We start from the raw sequence: 19294 nt of genomic DNA, 5'->3' as shown, positions 1-19294 counted from the left end.
TCTAGCTAGTTCGGATTTAGCGGGTTTTAGCAAAATAAACTTGTTCTTCGTAATGGACAAAGTATTTTTACAAGTTTTCTGTGTAACTTTGAGCTTTCTGTTAATTAAACTTTATTTCACAAGTTTTTGTGCAATTATAAGGTTTCAGGCTTTCCAATAAATTACTATATGCTCAATATATTCAAGGTGTATAATTTTTTTTTTTAATTAATCAGTGCGATTAATTTAAAAAAATAAATAAATCAATCTTTTTATTTAGTCTTAAAATATTAACACAATATTTTAGTTTTAACTCATCACTTTCATTGTAGTTGAATTAAACCGACATCGTGGCTTTTGTACACAATTTCTAAAGCCGGCTCTACACTCGTACGCGAAGTCGCGCCGTTATTTCACGCCGTGAATGTATGCCGCGATCGACGCGTGAACTTGTGTCCCTCCACACTCGCAAGTCTTGTTCGTGACGTTGACGATGCGTTCACGTTCGCTCCGCAAACCCTTTGTCGCGGACCAAAAATCGACACTGATCGGGAAAGACGCGAAGCGCGAACGCGAAGGCGCGAACAACATCTACACTCGTGATTCGCAGTTGTCGCGGGCTTTCGCTGCCGTTCGCGCCGCGAGTGTAGAGCCCACTTAAAATAAACTAAATTGTCAAGTTAAGTGTAGTGCTATCCTTTTCCTCAAAGAGTATTATGTAAGGGATAGCAGACGCTAGACCAGTCATTTCAGTTTAGAGATTGTGTAGAACAGAATTATCCACATTGTTTATGAATGGTTACCCTACTTGGGAACCTATTTATAAAGGTGAGGAAGGAATAATATTGAAATTGTTTTGAGTGAAAATTTTAATGAGCATCCCCCGTCCCCGTCCGCAATGGGTTGGAATTAATACAGAGGGTAGTTTATCAAATTATCGTAACAATTAGGACTGTACTCGTCCCGAACTGCCCTCGAAACCCTTTTGTTTATAGTTTAGTTTCGATTGTTTCATCATAATATTTGTATAATTAATGATAATCTGTGCAATTGTAACTATTAGTTACTTGGTTGTATTTGGGTGTGTAAGAGGAGATCCGTTGAAGGACCAGAGTACAGGACGAGAGTGAGGAGAGTGTGTAGGAGGACTGGTCAACTAGTTGTGAAGCTGAAGTGGCAATGGGCAGGGCACATAGTTCGAGAAATCGATTGTGGACCTCGCACTGGAAAGGGCAGCGTTGGAAGACCCCTCACTAGGATAGAAGACATCAAGCAAGTCGCAGGGAGCCGCTGGAATCAAGCGGCGGCGCAAGATCGTGGCGTTCAGAAGTTCCTACTGTTCATTTTTAACCCCCGACCCAAAAAGAGGGGTGTTATAAGTTTGATGTGTGTATCTGTGGTATCGTAGCTCCTAAACTAATGAACCGATTTTAATTTAGTTTTTTTTTTGTTTGAAAGGTGGCTTGATCGAAAGTATTCTTAGCTATAATCCAAGAAAATCGGTTCAGCCGTTTGAAAGTTAACAGCTCTTTTCTAGTTACTGTAACCTTCACTTGTCGGGGGTGTTATAAATTTTTAATTTACACTTGTAATTCATTTACACTCAATTTAAGATTATCAAATTCTGAAAAATCATTTCAACTGGTGAGGGATAAACCACTCATCGCCAGTTATAGTTTTCTCAGTATTTATGAGCTCAAAATTCACACGAGGTAAATTTCATTACAATCACAGACGGTTGGCAAGGTAACGGTGCACGTAAGCTCTTAAGCCTTCACCGCATGGGCGAGTTATATGTAGCTGGCATCGATGTATAGCTGGCTATATGTATAGACCTGGTTCAGACTTAGTAAATCAAATATTGCACAAAAAATAATAAATGAGATTATCTACCTAAATTTCAATAAAATTCGATTACTCGTTTTGTTGAAGCACTAATGCGAATGCGAAGCGAAGTGGAAACAAGCAATAAAACTTGCAGCAATCACCTTTGGCAAGTTACTCGCCCTGTGTGAAACCTCGCTGTGAGTTTATGTAAGTTTATTATACAAAACTTGCACTAATAGACTTGCCGCAAGTTTTATTATACAAAACTTGCACTAATAGACTTGCTGCAAGTTTTATTATACAAAACTTGCACTAATAGACTTGCTGCAAGTTTTATTGCTGTATGGAAAAAAAAAACCCGAGTTTTGTGGAACTTAACATAATTAGAACACTTTACGGAAGCTTAGTAGCACGGCTACAAATTAAGCTTTGGTAAGTGGGTAATGCAGCGAATGCGGATGTCGGGGGATTACACGATATTAATGACGATGCGCTGTTGTCGCGCTGATTTATTGCGCACGCATAAAATTTACACTGTGGCCCCAAATATATATTGTCTGATGTTTTTTGTTTCATTAGTCTAGGCAAGTAAGTAATAAATTAGCCTTTTTCGACAAGAACAATTAATTTGGGAACCTCGTTTTATTTAGAGGTCGTTTGAAAATATAGTTCAAGAAAATACCTCTTACGATTTGACGAAATTAATTAAGAGTCCGGCAACACAATTACCAATTTTTTAGGAACTCTTTAGATATTACGATTAAAAAAATGTAGGTACACTTGGCAATAAAATAGGTATTAATTTTATTAAAAAATATTATTCAAATCTTAATTCTTGCGATAAATGTATTATTTTATTTAACGACTCAATCACGCTTTTGTGTGGGACTTCGGTCTGACATGTAACTACAATTTTTTTAGATATCTAATTACCTTATAAAAAATACTAAAATTATGAGCACACTCTCAGAATTGGACTTTTTGATTTAGTTTTTATGTATTTCTTATACAATTATAAATAGTTATTTTTTGAATAAAATTTTCCTACGCTAGCTAATTGGTAGATTTCTCGTACTTAGAGGAACATTATGGACATATTTCAGGTATGTAGGTTTTCTAACGTTTTCTTTCACCGGTAAAGCAAATGATATTTAACTGCTTTAATTAAATGATGTTTAATTGATAGTTAATTGTTTTTAACTTTTTATTACTTATTAAAGGCGCTGATCCATGTTTCGGCTCCAGACAAATAGGTGGCTGGGATCGTACAATGGACTCCCTGTAAGGAAGGCTGAAGACTAGGCTACTTATAATCGCTTCTTAGGCAAAATAATACTGCTAAACTTTTGGCCCGGCTATCATATACTGTGGCTTTGCTAAGTAGCTAATGCAGACTGCGTATATAAAGGGATTACATGATATTAATGACGCGCGGCGTTGTCGCACTGATTTAATGCCTACGCTTATTTTATACACTGTGGTGTGCATGCCTCTTAAGATATACGATTTGTTTGTTTCATTTGTCTTCTTAATATGCTGTTGCAACATCTACGGACTGTGTTATAGAACGGATGAATATTCCGTCTTTTAATTGAAATAAACCTTAACCATTTATTAACTACCACTTTTATCCATTAATAAACTAAATCACACTAATATTATAAAGGCGAAAGTTTGTATGTGTGTGTGTGTGTGTATGTTTGTTACTCCTTCACGCAAAAACTACTGGACGGATTTGGCTGAAATTTGGAATGGAGATAGATAATATTCTGGATTAGCACATAGGTTACTTTTTATCCCGGAAAATTAAAGAGTTCCCACAGGATTTAGAAAAACCTAAATCCACGCGGGCATCGGCTAGTAAGATAATAAAGTTAGAATAGAGGTCGCAACTAAAATATTCAACCTGGCTGAGAGTTCTCCATTGTATGTTAAGTCTGCCTATACGCGTATAGCGTGGCGGGCTATAGACGAGCTATTCTCATTTCTGAGAGGAGGCCTGTGCTCAGTAGTGGGCCGGGGATGGTTTGAGAACTGAGATGATGACTAAATATAAGTATAAAAGAAAAAGATGACTGACTGAGTGATGTATCCATGCTCAGCTCGAACTACGGGACGGATCGGGCTGTTCAAACGTACTTATCCTATATTCCCTTATTAACAGGGCTCTCTCCGTCACTCGTTTCACTAATATCTGTGTCTGTGGTGTTTTAGATTTTTCTAAAAATATGTAGTTATAAAATTACAGGGGCTCAAAGATTTGTATGAAAATTTTCAAGACCGCGTAACTTTGAAACCGAATATTTTAACAGAAATCTGGAAAACCACAGACATAGATATTAGTTTCTAGAATAGGTCTGCAAAATTTCATGGACTTTGGTTGCTTAGTATTCAAATGAAATTGGAACTAGGTTTGTATGAAACGAGTGACGGAGAGAGCCCTCTTAATCAAATTAGCCAATTATTATTAACAGGGCTCTCTCCGTCACTCGTTTCATACAATCGTAGTTCCAATTTCATTTGAATATTAAGCAACCAAAGTCCATGAAATTTTGCAGACATATTCTAAAAACTAATATCTGTGTCTGTGGTGTTTTAGATTTTTCTAAAAATATGTAGATTTAAAATTACAGGGGCTCAAAGATTTGTATGAAAATTTTTAAGACCGCGTAACTTTAAAACGAATATCTTAACAGAAATCTGGAAAACCACAGACATAGATATTAGTTTCTAGAATATGTCTGCAAAATTTCATGGACTTTGGTTGCTTAATATTCAAATGAAATTGGAACTACGATTGTATGAAATGAGTAACGGAGAGAGCCCTCTTAAGCTTGATAAGTACCTAGTTGTGTAATTAGCTTCAGTAAGTAAACTAATTATTATGTTCTATTTAATTCTAATATGTTGTTGGTTTTGCAGCAGCCATGTTTGCTTGTAGACTCGATGTACCTACCTACTCTATATTTATGAGTTACCAGCCTTATACCAACTGTGTTGAGGTTTACTTGGGTGATGTAATGTGTACGGTATTGTTTCGGATGTAATTCCCGTTTTCAGTACAAGCCTTGGAACAATGAAATATTTTGATATGAGTGTACATGATATGGGCATGGATTTCCAACTGAATTGTTTGTGGAGTAATGACAGAATTATTAATTAAACGAGGTTTGTAACTGAGTGTAATAATTATTCACACATCAAACCAACAAACGAAGTTGAATTAGGAGTGTATTCAGAGCACACCCCATACAAATGGAGTTTAATTCCTATTTGAATATTAACCTATCAAACTCAATGAAATTTTGTAGATGAATTCTTCAAATGAATATCTGTGTCTTTGGTTTGTCTTTGAGCCCGTGTAACTTTGAAACTATAATATATTCAGACATTTAAGATCATTTTCCCTGCATAAAAAAGATAATAGTATCAAAATATAAACTCCAGTAGTTATTTCTATAATAACATTAGGTAGCTCTTTTTCGCTAGAATTTAAAATGTTTCTCAAAAAGATCAAACTTTTACAGGTACGGGCCCAACTTTCTCAGATATTCTAAACTTCAGATGTTAGCGAAAAATGCCAATTTTACTGCATAGCAGGCGATACCGAACGCTGCACGGCCTTTCAACAATTTAAACATGAAATTCGGCGAGAAATTTTTGCACATGAATTTTGAAGTAAGTATAGAAAGGTTGCGACAACGGACTGCGAACGTTCCAAGTAAGAAGATTGCGGATTTTTGTTGGCAAAATATTTTTACTATGTGAAATAACTGAAATATATTATGAAACAATGAACTATTTGCTTTTTGGCATTATTTTTTTCATAGCTAGGGGCTATGAAACTTGACAACTGTTTACCTATACTGTTAGCTTTGGAGCACTATAGATGACTTTTGAAGTAGGCACGTAAATATTTGAGTTCATAAATATACGTTATACCCTACGATATATTATAGGCAAAGTAATAATACTGCCAGAGGGATCAAGAAAAAAAAAATCAAATCTTGAAATATTAATTTATGACTATAAGTATATATTTATTTACTAAAGTATGTATGTTTTTGTAAGTCTATTTTAATATATAAATATTTGTAAGTATATATTATAACATAATATCTACTATTTTTTTTTTCTTCATAATTACTGTCTATCTTTGCTGTACCTATTCTACTCCCTTCACAACCTCTCGCACTGCCAAGGGTCACTGGTAGAGATCTCTTATAGAGATAAGTGCTTCCCTGTCCACTTTTTCTTTCCTTTTATTTATATTGTTACAACTTTCTGGTACAAATAAAAAAATAAATAAAATAAATATTTCAGGCTATGTTCGATTTAGAAAACATTTCGAGTATTTCATCTTGGACCAAAACTAAAACTTAAAAGTTTCATGTAGTACACATTTCCTTCGTTCCTAGACCAGGGATCGAGGAAGTTTCCGCGCAAACACCGTGTCCCGGGAATATCAGATGACTGCACGCTTACGTTAATTCAGGTTTATGTGTTGGCGGAAAATGTCGCTCGATGTACTCGGATATGCCTTTGAGTTTCATGGGGAATGTGAGATAATTGAATGAAGTATGTGTAGAAATATTTTCGCGGATATTTTCTATGGCATGTTCGTAGGTTTTAACAGTTCAGAAAGTGTGCTTCTGTGTCAGTTTATTGGTTTGTTCGTTTTTCCTTCAATCACGTCGCAACGGAGCAACGGATCGGCGTGAATTTTTGCAACCCTCGCGTGATGCGCCCACTCGAAGCATTCCTCTCGGATTTTTCCCTTTACGTATTTGTGCTATAAGTCATAGCTACCTGCCATATCCCATAATTCTAGGTCAACGGGATGTACCCTTATAGGTTTTGATTCGCTTGACGAGTCTTGAGAGACAGACAGACAAACAAAAAATGATCCTACAAGGGTTCCTTTTTTCTCCAGAGGCACGGAACCCTAACAAGCATTCCAGTTGAGCTGCTCTTGTAGCTTAAAGCCAAGCACCTAATGCTAAGTTACCTGGGAGTCGTCCTGGGAGAATATAGCATCGAAGGCGAACATCTTCGGGGCAGCAACACCAACTTTTCTGTCCTCAGGAGCGGTGGCCGCGGGCGCCGCTTCGCACAGCGTCACTTGTTTCTTGCGCTTGTCGAGAGAGAAGGTCTGTGTGCCACTCGTAAAGGGACCCTCGCCTGATGCGCCCACTCGAAGCATTACTTTCACCTGAAACAATCAACATAAATCTTGAATGGATAATAAATAATAATAATTGTTCTCTTGACTTTTTAGGGTTCCGTACCTCAAAAAGAAAACGCAACCCTTATAGAATCACTATGTTGTCTGTTTGTCTGTCTGTCTGTCTGTCTGTCCGTCCGTCGAGTCTGTCAGAAATCCTACAGTTTCCTGTTGACTTAGAATCATGAAAATTGGCAGGTAGGTAGGTCTTATAGCACAAGTAAAGAAAAAATCCGAAAACCGAGAACCGAGTACGGAATCCTCGGTGCGCGAGTTTAACTTGCACTTGGCTGGTTTTCTGGTGAGGTTAGCTGTATTAGCCAAGTTACTGGGTTCTAGTGATCAATATATACGCCTTCTTCTCGGTGAAGAAAAACATCGTGAGGAAACCTGCATGCCTGAGAGTTTTTCATAATGTTTGCAAAGGTGTGTGAAGTCTGCCAGTGTGCACCCCGGGTCGGCGAGGCATAGTATGACTATTTTTTCACAATATTCCTAACATTGTGAAAAAGATAGCTCTATTTTTCTTTCCTGCAGCAAAGCACTACTGTTAAATCTGTCAATTTACTCTAATTAGAGGTTGTGCACAAATGAATTTTCGATATTAAAGGCGCTTATAAAGCAAAACATGGTCTATGATGTTCTATCACTAACAGGAACCCCTCAACTAACTAATTCAAAGAGACAACCTGCCGTAATTAATTCCATCTAATTACATAGTGATTTGGGAGACGCTGTTAGGAAAATGTACCAAATTACGTCAAAATCGGTTAAATGGATGGCAGCGAAGAGCTAGCAGATAGAGAAACAAACAGACAGAAAGAATCACGCATTTATAATATTAAATCATATCAAGCAAAAGTATCACATAATAAGAAAAGCCTTCCTAACCAGTGGTAGATGCACTTGACGATTCAAAAGTAGTTACCTACTTGTAAAATTATTTTGAATTTTGAATTAGTATGGATTTGATTCGACTTGTCACACGTTACGTGTTCGAAGTATGTTTCTCTCATTATTCTCTCCCTTAGCGCTCGTAATCAGCTAATAGGAATCATCAAAAAAAGTCTGTTATTAGTCCTCAAAAGATGCAAGGGGAGCAAACATTAGCAAAATATGTGGTTTACTACCAACATGAGGGTAAATAGTTGACTCTGTCGTAATCAGCTAATAGTCGTAATTCGGGCTTGCGATAAGCCATTGTGCGCGACGTGTCTAGTTTGCTTGATCACGGGCTGAATGCCATTAGAGGATTACTCGAGACGTGTCACGCTAATTTGCGAATGCCTCCGACTGAATTATAAAGCCCTAAAGGGCTAAGCAGACACTACGCGTAAGCGACGCGTCAGCAGTGCTGTCCGTTTTGTGGATGTTGTACCATTTGTTGTCTTACTTCTTACTAATATTACAATTGCGAATGTGTATTCGTTTGTTCTTCAATCACGCTGCAACGGAGTCATGGATCAAGTGATTTTTTGCACGGATGTTATTAATTATCATTACCATCGTTGTTTGACAATCAAAAAGTGTACAATAGTACCAATTTAAATAAATGACTTTTAAATAATATATATAGTCTATGCTTTTACTTTGACTTTGACCTGGAGTGCAATATAGGCTACTTTTTATCCACTAGGTATATATAGTGCACAAGTGTGAGCATGCACAGATACACTTATTTTATAGTCAACAGAAAGTTTAGTGGTTAGAGACTCGAAATCTATCAACGATGTCGAAATGACGTGTAAACTGAGTGCATACCTTGTGCATACTTAGATTTCAACTACTATGAATAGGTACCCGTTGGAAACATTGCTGCCACGCTTTGTATGTGTCAAGGCCTTAAATGGGATGTAATTCTGGAATAACTTCAAACGCCAGTCGGCCGATGAAAGCGATGGATGGTGGGACGAAAATCTTTATGACTATTTGCAATAAGCCATTCCTGTGCTGCGTCCCGTTCTTATGCCGCGATGAGCTTATAGCTTTTGTGTCGTTTGATGTAGGTAGAATGAACTAGAAAAAGAAAAGTTAAGATTTTATGGTAGCGTAGATAATTAAGATTTTTTTATTTCTTATTGAATTTATGACAGGTAAAAGCATGTTTATTTTCTAATTAAAGCTTGAAGATCTATTTTTTTTTAGATCTGAGCATAGAGGTATAATAAATAATTGGTCCATGGATCTGAGTAGATATTTCTAGTTCAAGTTTTTGTGCTTTCTAGTGCTTATTTTAATATCTTCTTCTTTTCTTGTTTGGTGGCTTTTTGAAGTGCGAGTCTTAATAATTAATTTATTTTAAAAAACGGGCTCCGTAGCATCATACAAGATTATGTATTTTTTAATTTTTTTTGTATGTTTTATATTACTGCATGTCATAGCGGCAAAATAAAGACAACTCTCTACCTTTTACGGTTCAAGAGATATAGCTCGCTGACAAACAGACGGACGGATAGCGGAGGCTTAATAATAGGGTTCCGTTGGCACCTTCCGGCTACGGAATCCTAAAACCACAAAAAACCTGTAGTAGTAACTGCAGGCTGCAGCTGCAATATGCTGATAAGGTAAGCCGCAAAGTCAACGCACACTAGCAGTCACCCACTTCACAATGCGGGATTAGGCGCGACTGATTAGTTATTGACGCGATTCACCAGCAGCGTTGTTATGCAAATGACGTCATTAAGTCAATTGTTTCAGTTTAATTCATAGAGATAGCATATAATATTCATCTATGATTGAATTGAGCAGATTATCTGTTATAGTTGATGCCACTTGCAAGAAAATGTATAAGATGCATCTTCTAGGCAAGCGCGCTCCAGTTTAGACCTCATCATTGAAAACCGGTCGTCATCTCAACCTGTCGCGCATCACACTAATCACACTAATATTATAAAGGCGAAAGTTTTTTTTTTTATTCACTATAGGTAAGCGCTTGACCACAATCACACCTGATGGAAAGTGATGATGTGGTCTAAGCCCGTCTTAGTTTACCTAGAAGGTGCCTATTCACTCTTGTTTTAAAGATACCCGGATTGTAATTGGTAGGAAACACAGATCGCGGAAGAGTATTCCAAACCTTAGCCATGCGTATGAGGAATGAAGACGCAAAACGTTTCGTGTGTGTAGATGGAATGTCAACGACATAAGGATGGAAACTCGCCCGACGTCTTGCGGTTTGGTGGTAAAATGGTGAAGGGGGGACAAGTTTGTGTGTATGTATGTGTGTATGTATGTTTGTTACTCTTTCACGCAAAAACTACTGAACGGATTTGGCTGAAATTTGAAAAGAGATAGATAATATCCTGGATTAGCACATAGGTTAGTTTTATCCCCGAAAATCAAGGAGTTCCTACGGGATTTCGAAAAACCTAAATGCACGCGGACGAAGTCGCGGGTATCAGCTAGTATTATATAATAACTAGGTAATTTACGTGATAATATAGCGAATGAGAACATATATGAGCGAATGGGAATGAGAGAATATAGAGAATGGGGCTTATACATTACATACTAGAGATGGATCATTTCACAGATACTTAGCGTGTGAAAAGTCACGTCAGCCTTTTCACAAAATATGTAACACTTCCTATCTTACTTAAAGTTACCTGTAATTTTCACACTTACAATCATAACTTCATAAGTCTATGACATAGACTCCATGTAGTCTATGCTTAAGTAAACAGAAAAAGTTTGATCTTGTGCACAATTTCTAGTTAAAATAATGTAGCAAACGATTCTACGTACGAAAATTAATCAATTTTCGTGAGAAATAGCCCATGAAATCGCTGTGAAAAAAAAATATCACCAAATGAAAATGATTTCAAATAGCAATCATGCCCATCGCTATTAGGTACATACAAACATGAGCCAGGAACGGAGCACTATCAGGCGTCAGTTAACCAGGCTTGCGGGATTAACTCGTCAGAGCACTCGGTAAACTAAACTCCTCACTGGGAATTAAATTATTATCCTGTCTTTTTGATTGTGAACACATAGCTGTGTTACGTTATCGTTGGACCAATTATTGTGTCACTTGTTTAACTATTTGGTAATAGGTATTACATACCCCAAAAAAAAAAGATTCCGACGAATTGAGAACCTCCTCCTTCTTTTAAAGTCGGTTAATAAATGAATGAATTGAGGGAAATATGCTTCATTGTATATTCAAAAGTGTAATATTAGTGAATTTTTATTCAGATACAAGTTAGCCCTTGACTGCAATCTCATCTGGTGGTAAGTGATGATGCACTCTAAGATGGAAATTACCCTGGAAGGGATATGGCAGTTTTCATTAAACCTTTACTTTGGTTTCTACACGGCATCGTACCGGAACGCTAAATCGCCTGGCGGCACGGCTTTGTCGGTAGGGTGTGTCTGTTTGTCTGTCTGTTACCTTTTCTCGACTCATCTGTTTTACAAAATGATTTCACGATATCATAATAGGATATACAGGAAAAGTAGGAAGGTACAGAAATATCTTGCATTCTGGGGACGGTCATAGGCTACTTTTGTCCTGGGAAATCAAAGAGTTCTTACTGCATATTTTTAAAATTAAATCAAGCGGACGAAGTTGCAGGCAATAGTCAGTATCTACCTACTCTTTACATACTTTCCAAGCTTTTACACAAAAGAATGAATTTGTTCCTTTAAATTACCGGGAATCTGTCATAACATAAAAAGAAAATAATGTTATCTTAATACTTTGCGCGAAATGATAAAATGAAGGAGAAAAACAAATCTCGTTGTCAACAGGCGAAATGGCTGCCACGGGTGCCATTTTGCTTTTTTTAGGGTTCCGTATGCGAAGGGTGCCAACGGGACTCTGTTAGTAGGCCTCCGCTGTCCATCCATCCGTCTGTCTGTCAGTGTTCTGTATCTCATGAGCCGCTATAAGTAGAAAGTTGAAATTTTCACAGAGTATACATGTATATGTATATTTTTATTGCCGCTATAACAACAGATACCTAAATAAAACCAAAATGGCCACCATGCAATTTTTATATTGGCACGGAACCCTTCGTGTGAGAATCAGACTCGCACTAGAAAGGTTTTTCGCTCTCACGTAAATATTTCACCCAAAATACGTCATTTGATTTCGTGACACGGATTTTTATGTTCCGTAAACAATATGCTTTTTTCTAAAAGTGATTTAATCTCGTACCACTCTGTGTAATGAAATTCCACACAGGTGGTAGATACCTACTTAGTTTATTTTAATTGAAAATATTACAGTTATTATAGTTTGAATTTCATTTATTAACAATTTTGTTCGTATAAAGATTGAAACAACTTTGGGTTAAAAAATATTAGAGGTTTTATAGCTTTGGAATCCATTATCCTTTTTTTTTAAATAATATTATCTATTTAAATACTTACCTTAAAAATAAGAAGCTCTTTGTATAATATAAATGAAGTTCGTTATATTAGATCACTAGCTGACGCCTGCGACTTCGTCCGCGTGGATTTAGGTTTTTCGAAATCCCGTGGGAACTCTTTGGTTTTCCGGGATAAAAAGAAGCCTATGTGCTAATCCAGGATATTATCTATCTCCATTCTGAATTTCAGCCAAATCTGTCCAGTAGTTTTTGCGTGAAGGAGTAACAAACATACACACACACACACACACACACACATACACATACAAACTTTCGCCTTTATAATATTAGTGTGATGTGATTTTGCTTTTTGAAAATAATTTCCACGTTTTCTCCAGGGTTGGCGATTGGTTGGCTAATATTTAAAACAAGTGCTACTTGGCCTTTAAAAACTGGGGTTTCAAACTGGTTTTCGCCCAATACTTAGGTTGTTTTTAAATTAAACATGCTTCCTTCAGTGACAAATTACAAAAAAAACTTTATACATTTTCCCTTAAATTTTTGGAGTGAAATTGGAGTAAAACTTTCCTCTGGTACAATGCAAGCACTCGTGCATAAAATTAAAGATGAATGACAAGGAAAAATACATCAAGGAAGAAGAAACGTTCATAAACTGAATAATATCCTACTAGGTACCTATTTACGCAAAAGGACCGAGTTAAATAATATTATCATGATTTGGACCCTAAAATAATAAAAATTTATACTTAATATTTTTAAGTAAGTAGTAGGTATATCGATGATAAAATAATAACAAAAATTTTTCGTCAGTTGTACAGATTTTGACTCACACTCAACGACCGCCATTTTTAACCCCCAACCCAAAACGAGGGGTGTATCTGTGTATCTGTGGCATCGTAGCTCCTAAACGAATGAACCGATTTTAATTTAGTTTTTTTTGTTTGAAAGGCGGCTTGATCGAGAGTGTTCCTAGCTATAATCTAAGAAAATCGGTTCAGCCGTTTGAAAGTTGTCAGCTCTTTTTTAGTAACTGTAACCTTCACTTGTCGGGGGTGTTATAAATTTTTAATTTACACTTGTTGAAACTTCCTCATAGGTGTCGTTTTACCCAAAGGTGCGTAAACACCACGCCAGTCTATGCTGCTACGCCGCTACGGGCACCCCAAGCCTACGAATTTGATTGACTTTTTAAAATGCAAATGTACGAGTTTTGCGTATCTGGAGTTTTATAATATCTGCGAAAAAAAAGACTTTTCCGCATCTTCTTATATTTTAAATATAGAAATAATGTTAACTACTTATTGTACATAACGACTAAAAGTACTTTAATGTATTTTTATTAAAAATTACAATTAAAAATTAAAAAATTAATGTTGTATAGAAGTCCATGATATACAAGGAACTAAAAGCCTAATTTGCTATAATCTGTGTGGTGCAACATGCAGCATGCGCCATGCACCGCCCGCCCTTCCACTGATAAACATGCAGGAAAAGCCAGCCACCAAGCAAGCCACAGGCACCACCACCACGCAGCAGCTTTTAAGCTTTTGGTTCCTTGTAAAAAATAAAACAAAGTTTAAAATGCATCACAGGAGGGATATTATAGTCGATAAGAGGATCTCACGGACAAGTTTTTTTAAATCATTTGTCATCTTTGTGGCAAAGGCATTAAATTATACAGACTACGATCTCTGCTTCCCGCGGTTTTCTCCCCACGCCCCAATATATTCGCGCAGTAAAGTTTAAGCAAGATGTTCGACAGCGACGATGCACGCATCCATGCATAAAATTAAAGGCGGGTAATGAAACCTTCCATGTGCTAAGCTGAGATATTCGCGTAATAAACGCGGAATACGCCCCCCACGGTTGAGTGATTGCGAAATTACAAAAAGTTTGTTTAGGATTTACGATGATAATGGTAAAATATTATTTTGTTTAATTTAGTACGACCAGGAATCCTTTTAGTTTTGTCAGTATTGCTGTATAGCAAAAACATATTAGGCACCCTGTGTCTTTAGGCAGCTGTCCCACCACCGACGAAGAAGCGACTATCCACTAAATGTTGTAAATGTTGTACTTTCAATTGTTTCAAAAACAAAATATATAATATATATATATTAAGAAATTGTATTACTTTAGGTTAGTGCATGTTGGATTATTTTTATTCATAAGTGCACCTGTAATGGACAACCATACTGAAATTGATTTGTAAATTTTGTGGTCATAATAACTGTATGGAAGTTGTTGGAGTAAATAAAAAAAAAAAATCTCATTCTTATTTTACTCGTTTATTGATTCACTAGCTAATTTGGTCCGCGTGGATTACACTTTCAAACCCTTATTTTACCCCCTTAAGGGTTGAATTTTAAAAAGCTTTTCTTAGTGGATGTCTACTTCATAATAACTATCTGCCATTCGGTATGTACTTACCTATTTTTTTTAACAGTCTACGCGACTAGTAGTGACTATTAGAAGTTGTTGAGTAAAATTAACAACAAAAAAAATGTTAGCTCTTAAGAACTCTTTAAAAAATCCAAGTTCCAACATTGTGTTATCACGTTATGTTATCGGTAAAGGTAAATGATGGGAACTCATAAATATTTCACGACCGCCTAATCAATCAGACCGCCATGGGCCGTATTATTCAGATATTCTTTATGGGCGATTGGGGCAAACAAATTTGAAATTCGCTGTCGGAGTGACGCGTTATCGACAGCTTGCACGACGGAAGACCTTGTTTATCGTTACTGATAGCCCTTAAACGCACTGTGGTTAGTTTTAAGTTCATAAATAAATAAAATATTTACAAGATGATGCCCACATGTATTTAGTTAATCAAAAGATCCTACAGGATTTTTAAAACACCTTTATCAACGCTTGCGGAAAATCAAATAGTTCCCACGGCATTAAAAAAAAACCTATATCCACATGAACGAAGTCGTGGGTATCTGCTAGTAAAATATATTTTAGTAAGACACTAAGTGGCGTATTATAAGACACAACCCCAGCCTGTGTCTGCCCGTTCTCCTTTCGGTTCAGTTAATTCGGTTTAGTCATTAATAGGTAGTAATGCGAAAGTGTGTCTGTCTGTCACTCTGTCTGCTAGCGTTTCACGGCCCATCCATTGAACCTATTTTGACAAAATTTAGTACAAGGATAGCTTGCATCCCGGAGATGAGCTTAGGCTACTGTTTATCCCGAAAAATTAAAGATTTCCCGCAGGATATTAAAAAAAACTTATATCCACGCGGACGAAGTCTCGGGCATCGCGTCTTACAATAAAATAAAATACGCGACTGGTCGAGATGGCAAACGGGGTGTGCATGCCCAGCACACCCCCCGCGCTAACCCGGTGCAGGCTAATGCAGGTGACGGATGGGTTTTCGGGGCGTCCCTCCATTTCACATCCCGATTGCCATCTCAAGCTGTCGCGAACGGTAGTTACCTACTAATATATCCGCAGTGCAGAATATCCCCCTCCGCCATAAACCAACGGATCATCGTGGAGCACAGGTTTATGTTTGGTCGCTTGATAAAACAAACCGTATGCCGAGGAACAATATTCAAAACCCAGGGGAGAATATTTTACTCGCTTACATTTGGCTATAATAGTTGCATCTTGCTGTATATATAAGGAAAGAAAGAAAAAAAATATTTTTGAAAGCTGTGCCACACATTACCAGTTATATCTAGGTATATCTTGCCAAATTAAACTGTACCCAGCTGTTCAATTACGATAAAACGACTGGTACATTGTGACGATCGCAATCATTTCTGATTGGTTGATGCTCGCTCACTATTGGCTACAATAATGCATTGTAATAATGTAATCGCTAAAAATTGACCTGCTTGCTCATTTCCTCGCTATTCTTACGAAAAATACGTGCCCGGAATCAAATCCCGGACTTTCCGAACAAGAGGCCAAAGTCTTAAACACTACACTATCACCGCTCAAACAAGTAGGGTATAGTGACTATTGTGACAAGTGTAAATTAAAAATGTTTAACACCCCCGACAAGTGAAGGTTACAGTAACTAGAAAAGAGCTGATAACTTTCAAACGGCTCAACCGATTTTCTTGGATTATAACTAAGAACACGCTCGATCAAGCCACCTTTCAAATAAAAAAACTAAATTAAAATCGGTTCATTACTTTAGGAGCTACGAGGCCACATACAGATACACAGATACACCGATACACAGATACACACGTCAAACTTATAACACCCCTCTTTCTGGGTCGGGGTCCAAAAATTGACCTACTTGCTCGTTTAAAAATACGTGCCCGGAATCAAATCCCGGACCCTCCGAACAAGAGGCCGAAGTCTTAAACACTACACTATCACCGCTCAAACAAGTAGGGTAGTGACTATTGTGAAAATGTGTTATAACGGGACATATTCAAAAGTCGGGGGTGAATTTATTACACGGTAACCAACATGCGTCCTCATACGTTTAATTCCATCCCGCCAAGTGTGCTGATATTGTGCTCATGAATATTTCATTGCAGCAGTAGGTACTTTGCTCTAAGCTGGCTGGAAGATTTACTTTATGGGTCTAGATTTTATTTGGGACTTCACAAACGCTTTCGTAAAATCCAGATTTTTTAAGGCCGAAAAAGTCTTTTGTCATGTTGCTCGATATAATTGTGTAAGCATGATTTTTGAAAATATTTTTTTTTTTGTAAGAATGTGGTTTTACAAGCGAAGATAGAAATAACTGTTTGTAAAAAGAAAATAGCTACTTACTTGAAATAAATTAATGTATCATATTTTATATTTAAAACAGAGTTACAGTACTATTGGTTAATTCACTAATTCAGCAAGATTAGCATATACAATCTATTAAGTTAGCTAACCCAAATTATCTCCAATGTACAGACTTACCTAAAAGTTAAAATCAAATGTGATTTTTTTATTTAATAAATGATTTTCTGAATATAGTTAGGAGGCATTGATCTTTTATTTTTAAAGTAACTGAAAAAACATTTCGTAGATAAGGTTAGCTCAATTACAAAGACAAAAACAAAGCTCATTTTTATGAACAATGTATGTCAAAAGCTTCGTATAGGACAAAACAAAAACAGAATGCAAAAAAAACAACTAACAATAATTGCGGCAGGCGAGGCGGCGTCGGTCAAAGCTTTTCTAAGAAAACTGTAACCTTTTTAAAGAAAACTGTGTTAGTAGTTCCCACAAAGGAAGGCGCATGTAATTGCGGCGGGCTTCACTTTCCTGTTTCGTACACAAACGAAGGTGTTGAGACCGTGGGCTTTGTTCTCGAGGACCTTAGATGTTGTGAGGAGAGTGATATTTCTTCGTGAATAATTTCATTTGGTATCATTTGTTTCAATGCGAAAAATTGTGACGCAAAATATAAAAATACTAGCTAATGCTCGCAACTTCGTTCGCGTGGATTTACGTTTTTAACCCACGACCCCAAAAAGAGGGGAGTTATAAGTTTGACGTGTGTATCTGTGTATCTGTCTGTGGCATCGTAGCTCCTAAGCTAATGAACCGATTTTAATTTAGTTTTTTTGTTTGAAAGGTGGCTTGATCGAAAGTGTTCTCAGCTATAATCCAAGAAAATCGGTTCAGGTGTTTGAAAGTTGTCAGCTTTTCTAGTTACTGTAACCTTCACTTGTCGGGGGTGTTATAATAATTTTTAATTTACACTTGTTAAATCTTAGGTCATGTTATTAAATGACTCAAAGCGTATTCAAAGTCGCAAAGCAGTGTTAGGCAGCTTAAACACGCAGACGTTAATAGATTACAAGTGTAAATTAAAAATTTTCAACACCCCCGACAAATCATTTTCAAATAAATAATTATGTATATCTAGGCAACGTCCATCTTGACAGCTTGACATTTGTCAATTGACACTTAAATATTATGAACCTAAGGGTTATCTAACCTTATTTTCTACAAGAAAACTAGAAAATAGCTGATAACTTTTAAACGGCTGAACCAATTTTTTTGGATTATAGCTAAGAACACTCTCGATCAAGCCACCTTTTAAACAAAAAAAAGTAAATTAAAATCGGTTCATTCGTTTAGGCGCTACGATGCCACAGACAGATACACAGATACACAGATACACAGATACACAGATACACAGATACACAGATACACAGACACACAGATACACAGATACACACGTCAAACTTATAACACCCCTCTTTTTGAGTCGGGGGTTAAAAAGGCCCAATTAACGTTTGGTGTAGGCACATTAAATCAAAGCATACGCTGATCCGCGCCACGCCCTCGAATGAATAATGTAAATCGTCTACAGCGGTTAACATCCTAATATTGTAAGCGACACTTTCGTACTACCCTCCATCTTAGAGTTCAAGAAAGCAGTAAACTAGAAGCGACAAGAGCGCGTAGTGTTTTAAGAAATGTGAGCGTACTTATCTGTCCTATAAAACCTTTCAAATTTTTAGAAGATAGCTTTTAATTAAATATACTGAGCCTTTTTGAACAGACTGAAACGGGACATCTATAAATTATCATCATAATCATCTCAGGCCTACTAATAAACATAGGCATCCTCTCAGAATGAGAATGGTGCATGAATGTGGCCATAGTCTATCAAGCTGGTCAAGTATGGGTTGACAGACTTCACACGCCTTTGTGAACATTATGGATAACGCTAAGAAATGCAGGTTTCATTATAATGTTTCCAATTTTAATTGGTTTAAACGCTCATAACTGTGAAACGTTAGAGATGCCCCGCATCGCCCGGAATCTAACCCCCAGACCTCCGAATAGGAAGCCGAAATCTTAACCACTAAGCTATCAAAAATATTAATGAAAATAACTGCAACGTAATATTTAGTTAAGGAATTTACTTTTAAGTTCGCAATAGGGAATTATTTGGAAATAATAAAACAAGCAAACAGTTTTGAACACGTTACTTACTAGAAGTAG

General features: G+C 36.8%; 1 protein-coding gene across 2 annotated transcripts in view; it reads right to left on the bottom strand.

Annotated features, from left to right (window-relative positions):
• The window catches only part of LOC123869436 (kinesin-like protein CG14535), a 460509-nt gene that overhangs the window by 13577 nt on the left and 427638 nt on the right, over nt 1-19294 (bottom strand). For both annotated transcript variants that reach the window (XM_045912358.1, XM_045912359.1), the window contains one exon: nt 6815-7018. In XM_045912358.1, coding sequence (XP_045768314.1) covers nt 6815-7018 — 204 coding nt within the window. The remainder of the gene's footprint in view (nt 1-6814; nt 7019-19294) is intronic.

Source organism: Maniola jurtina, chromosome 11 (genome assembly GCF_905333055.1).
Source record: "Maniola jurtina chromosome 11, ilManJurt1.1, whole genome shotgun sequence".
NCBI classification, from domain to species: domain Eukaryota; kingdom Metazoa; phylum Arthropoda; class Insecta; order Lepidoptera; family Nymphalidae; genus Maniola; species Maniola jurtina.
This window is presented reverse-complemented; position numbering and strand designations above follow the sequence as displayed.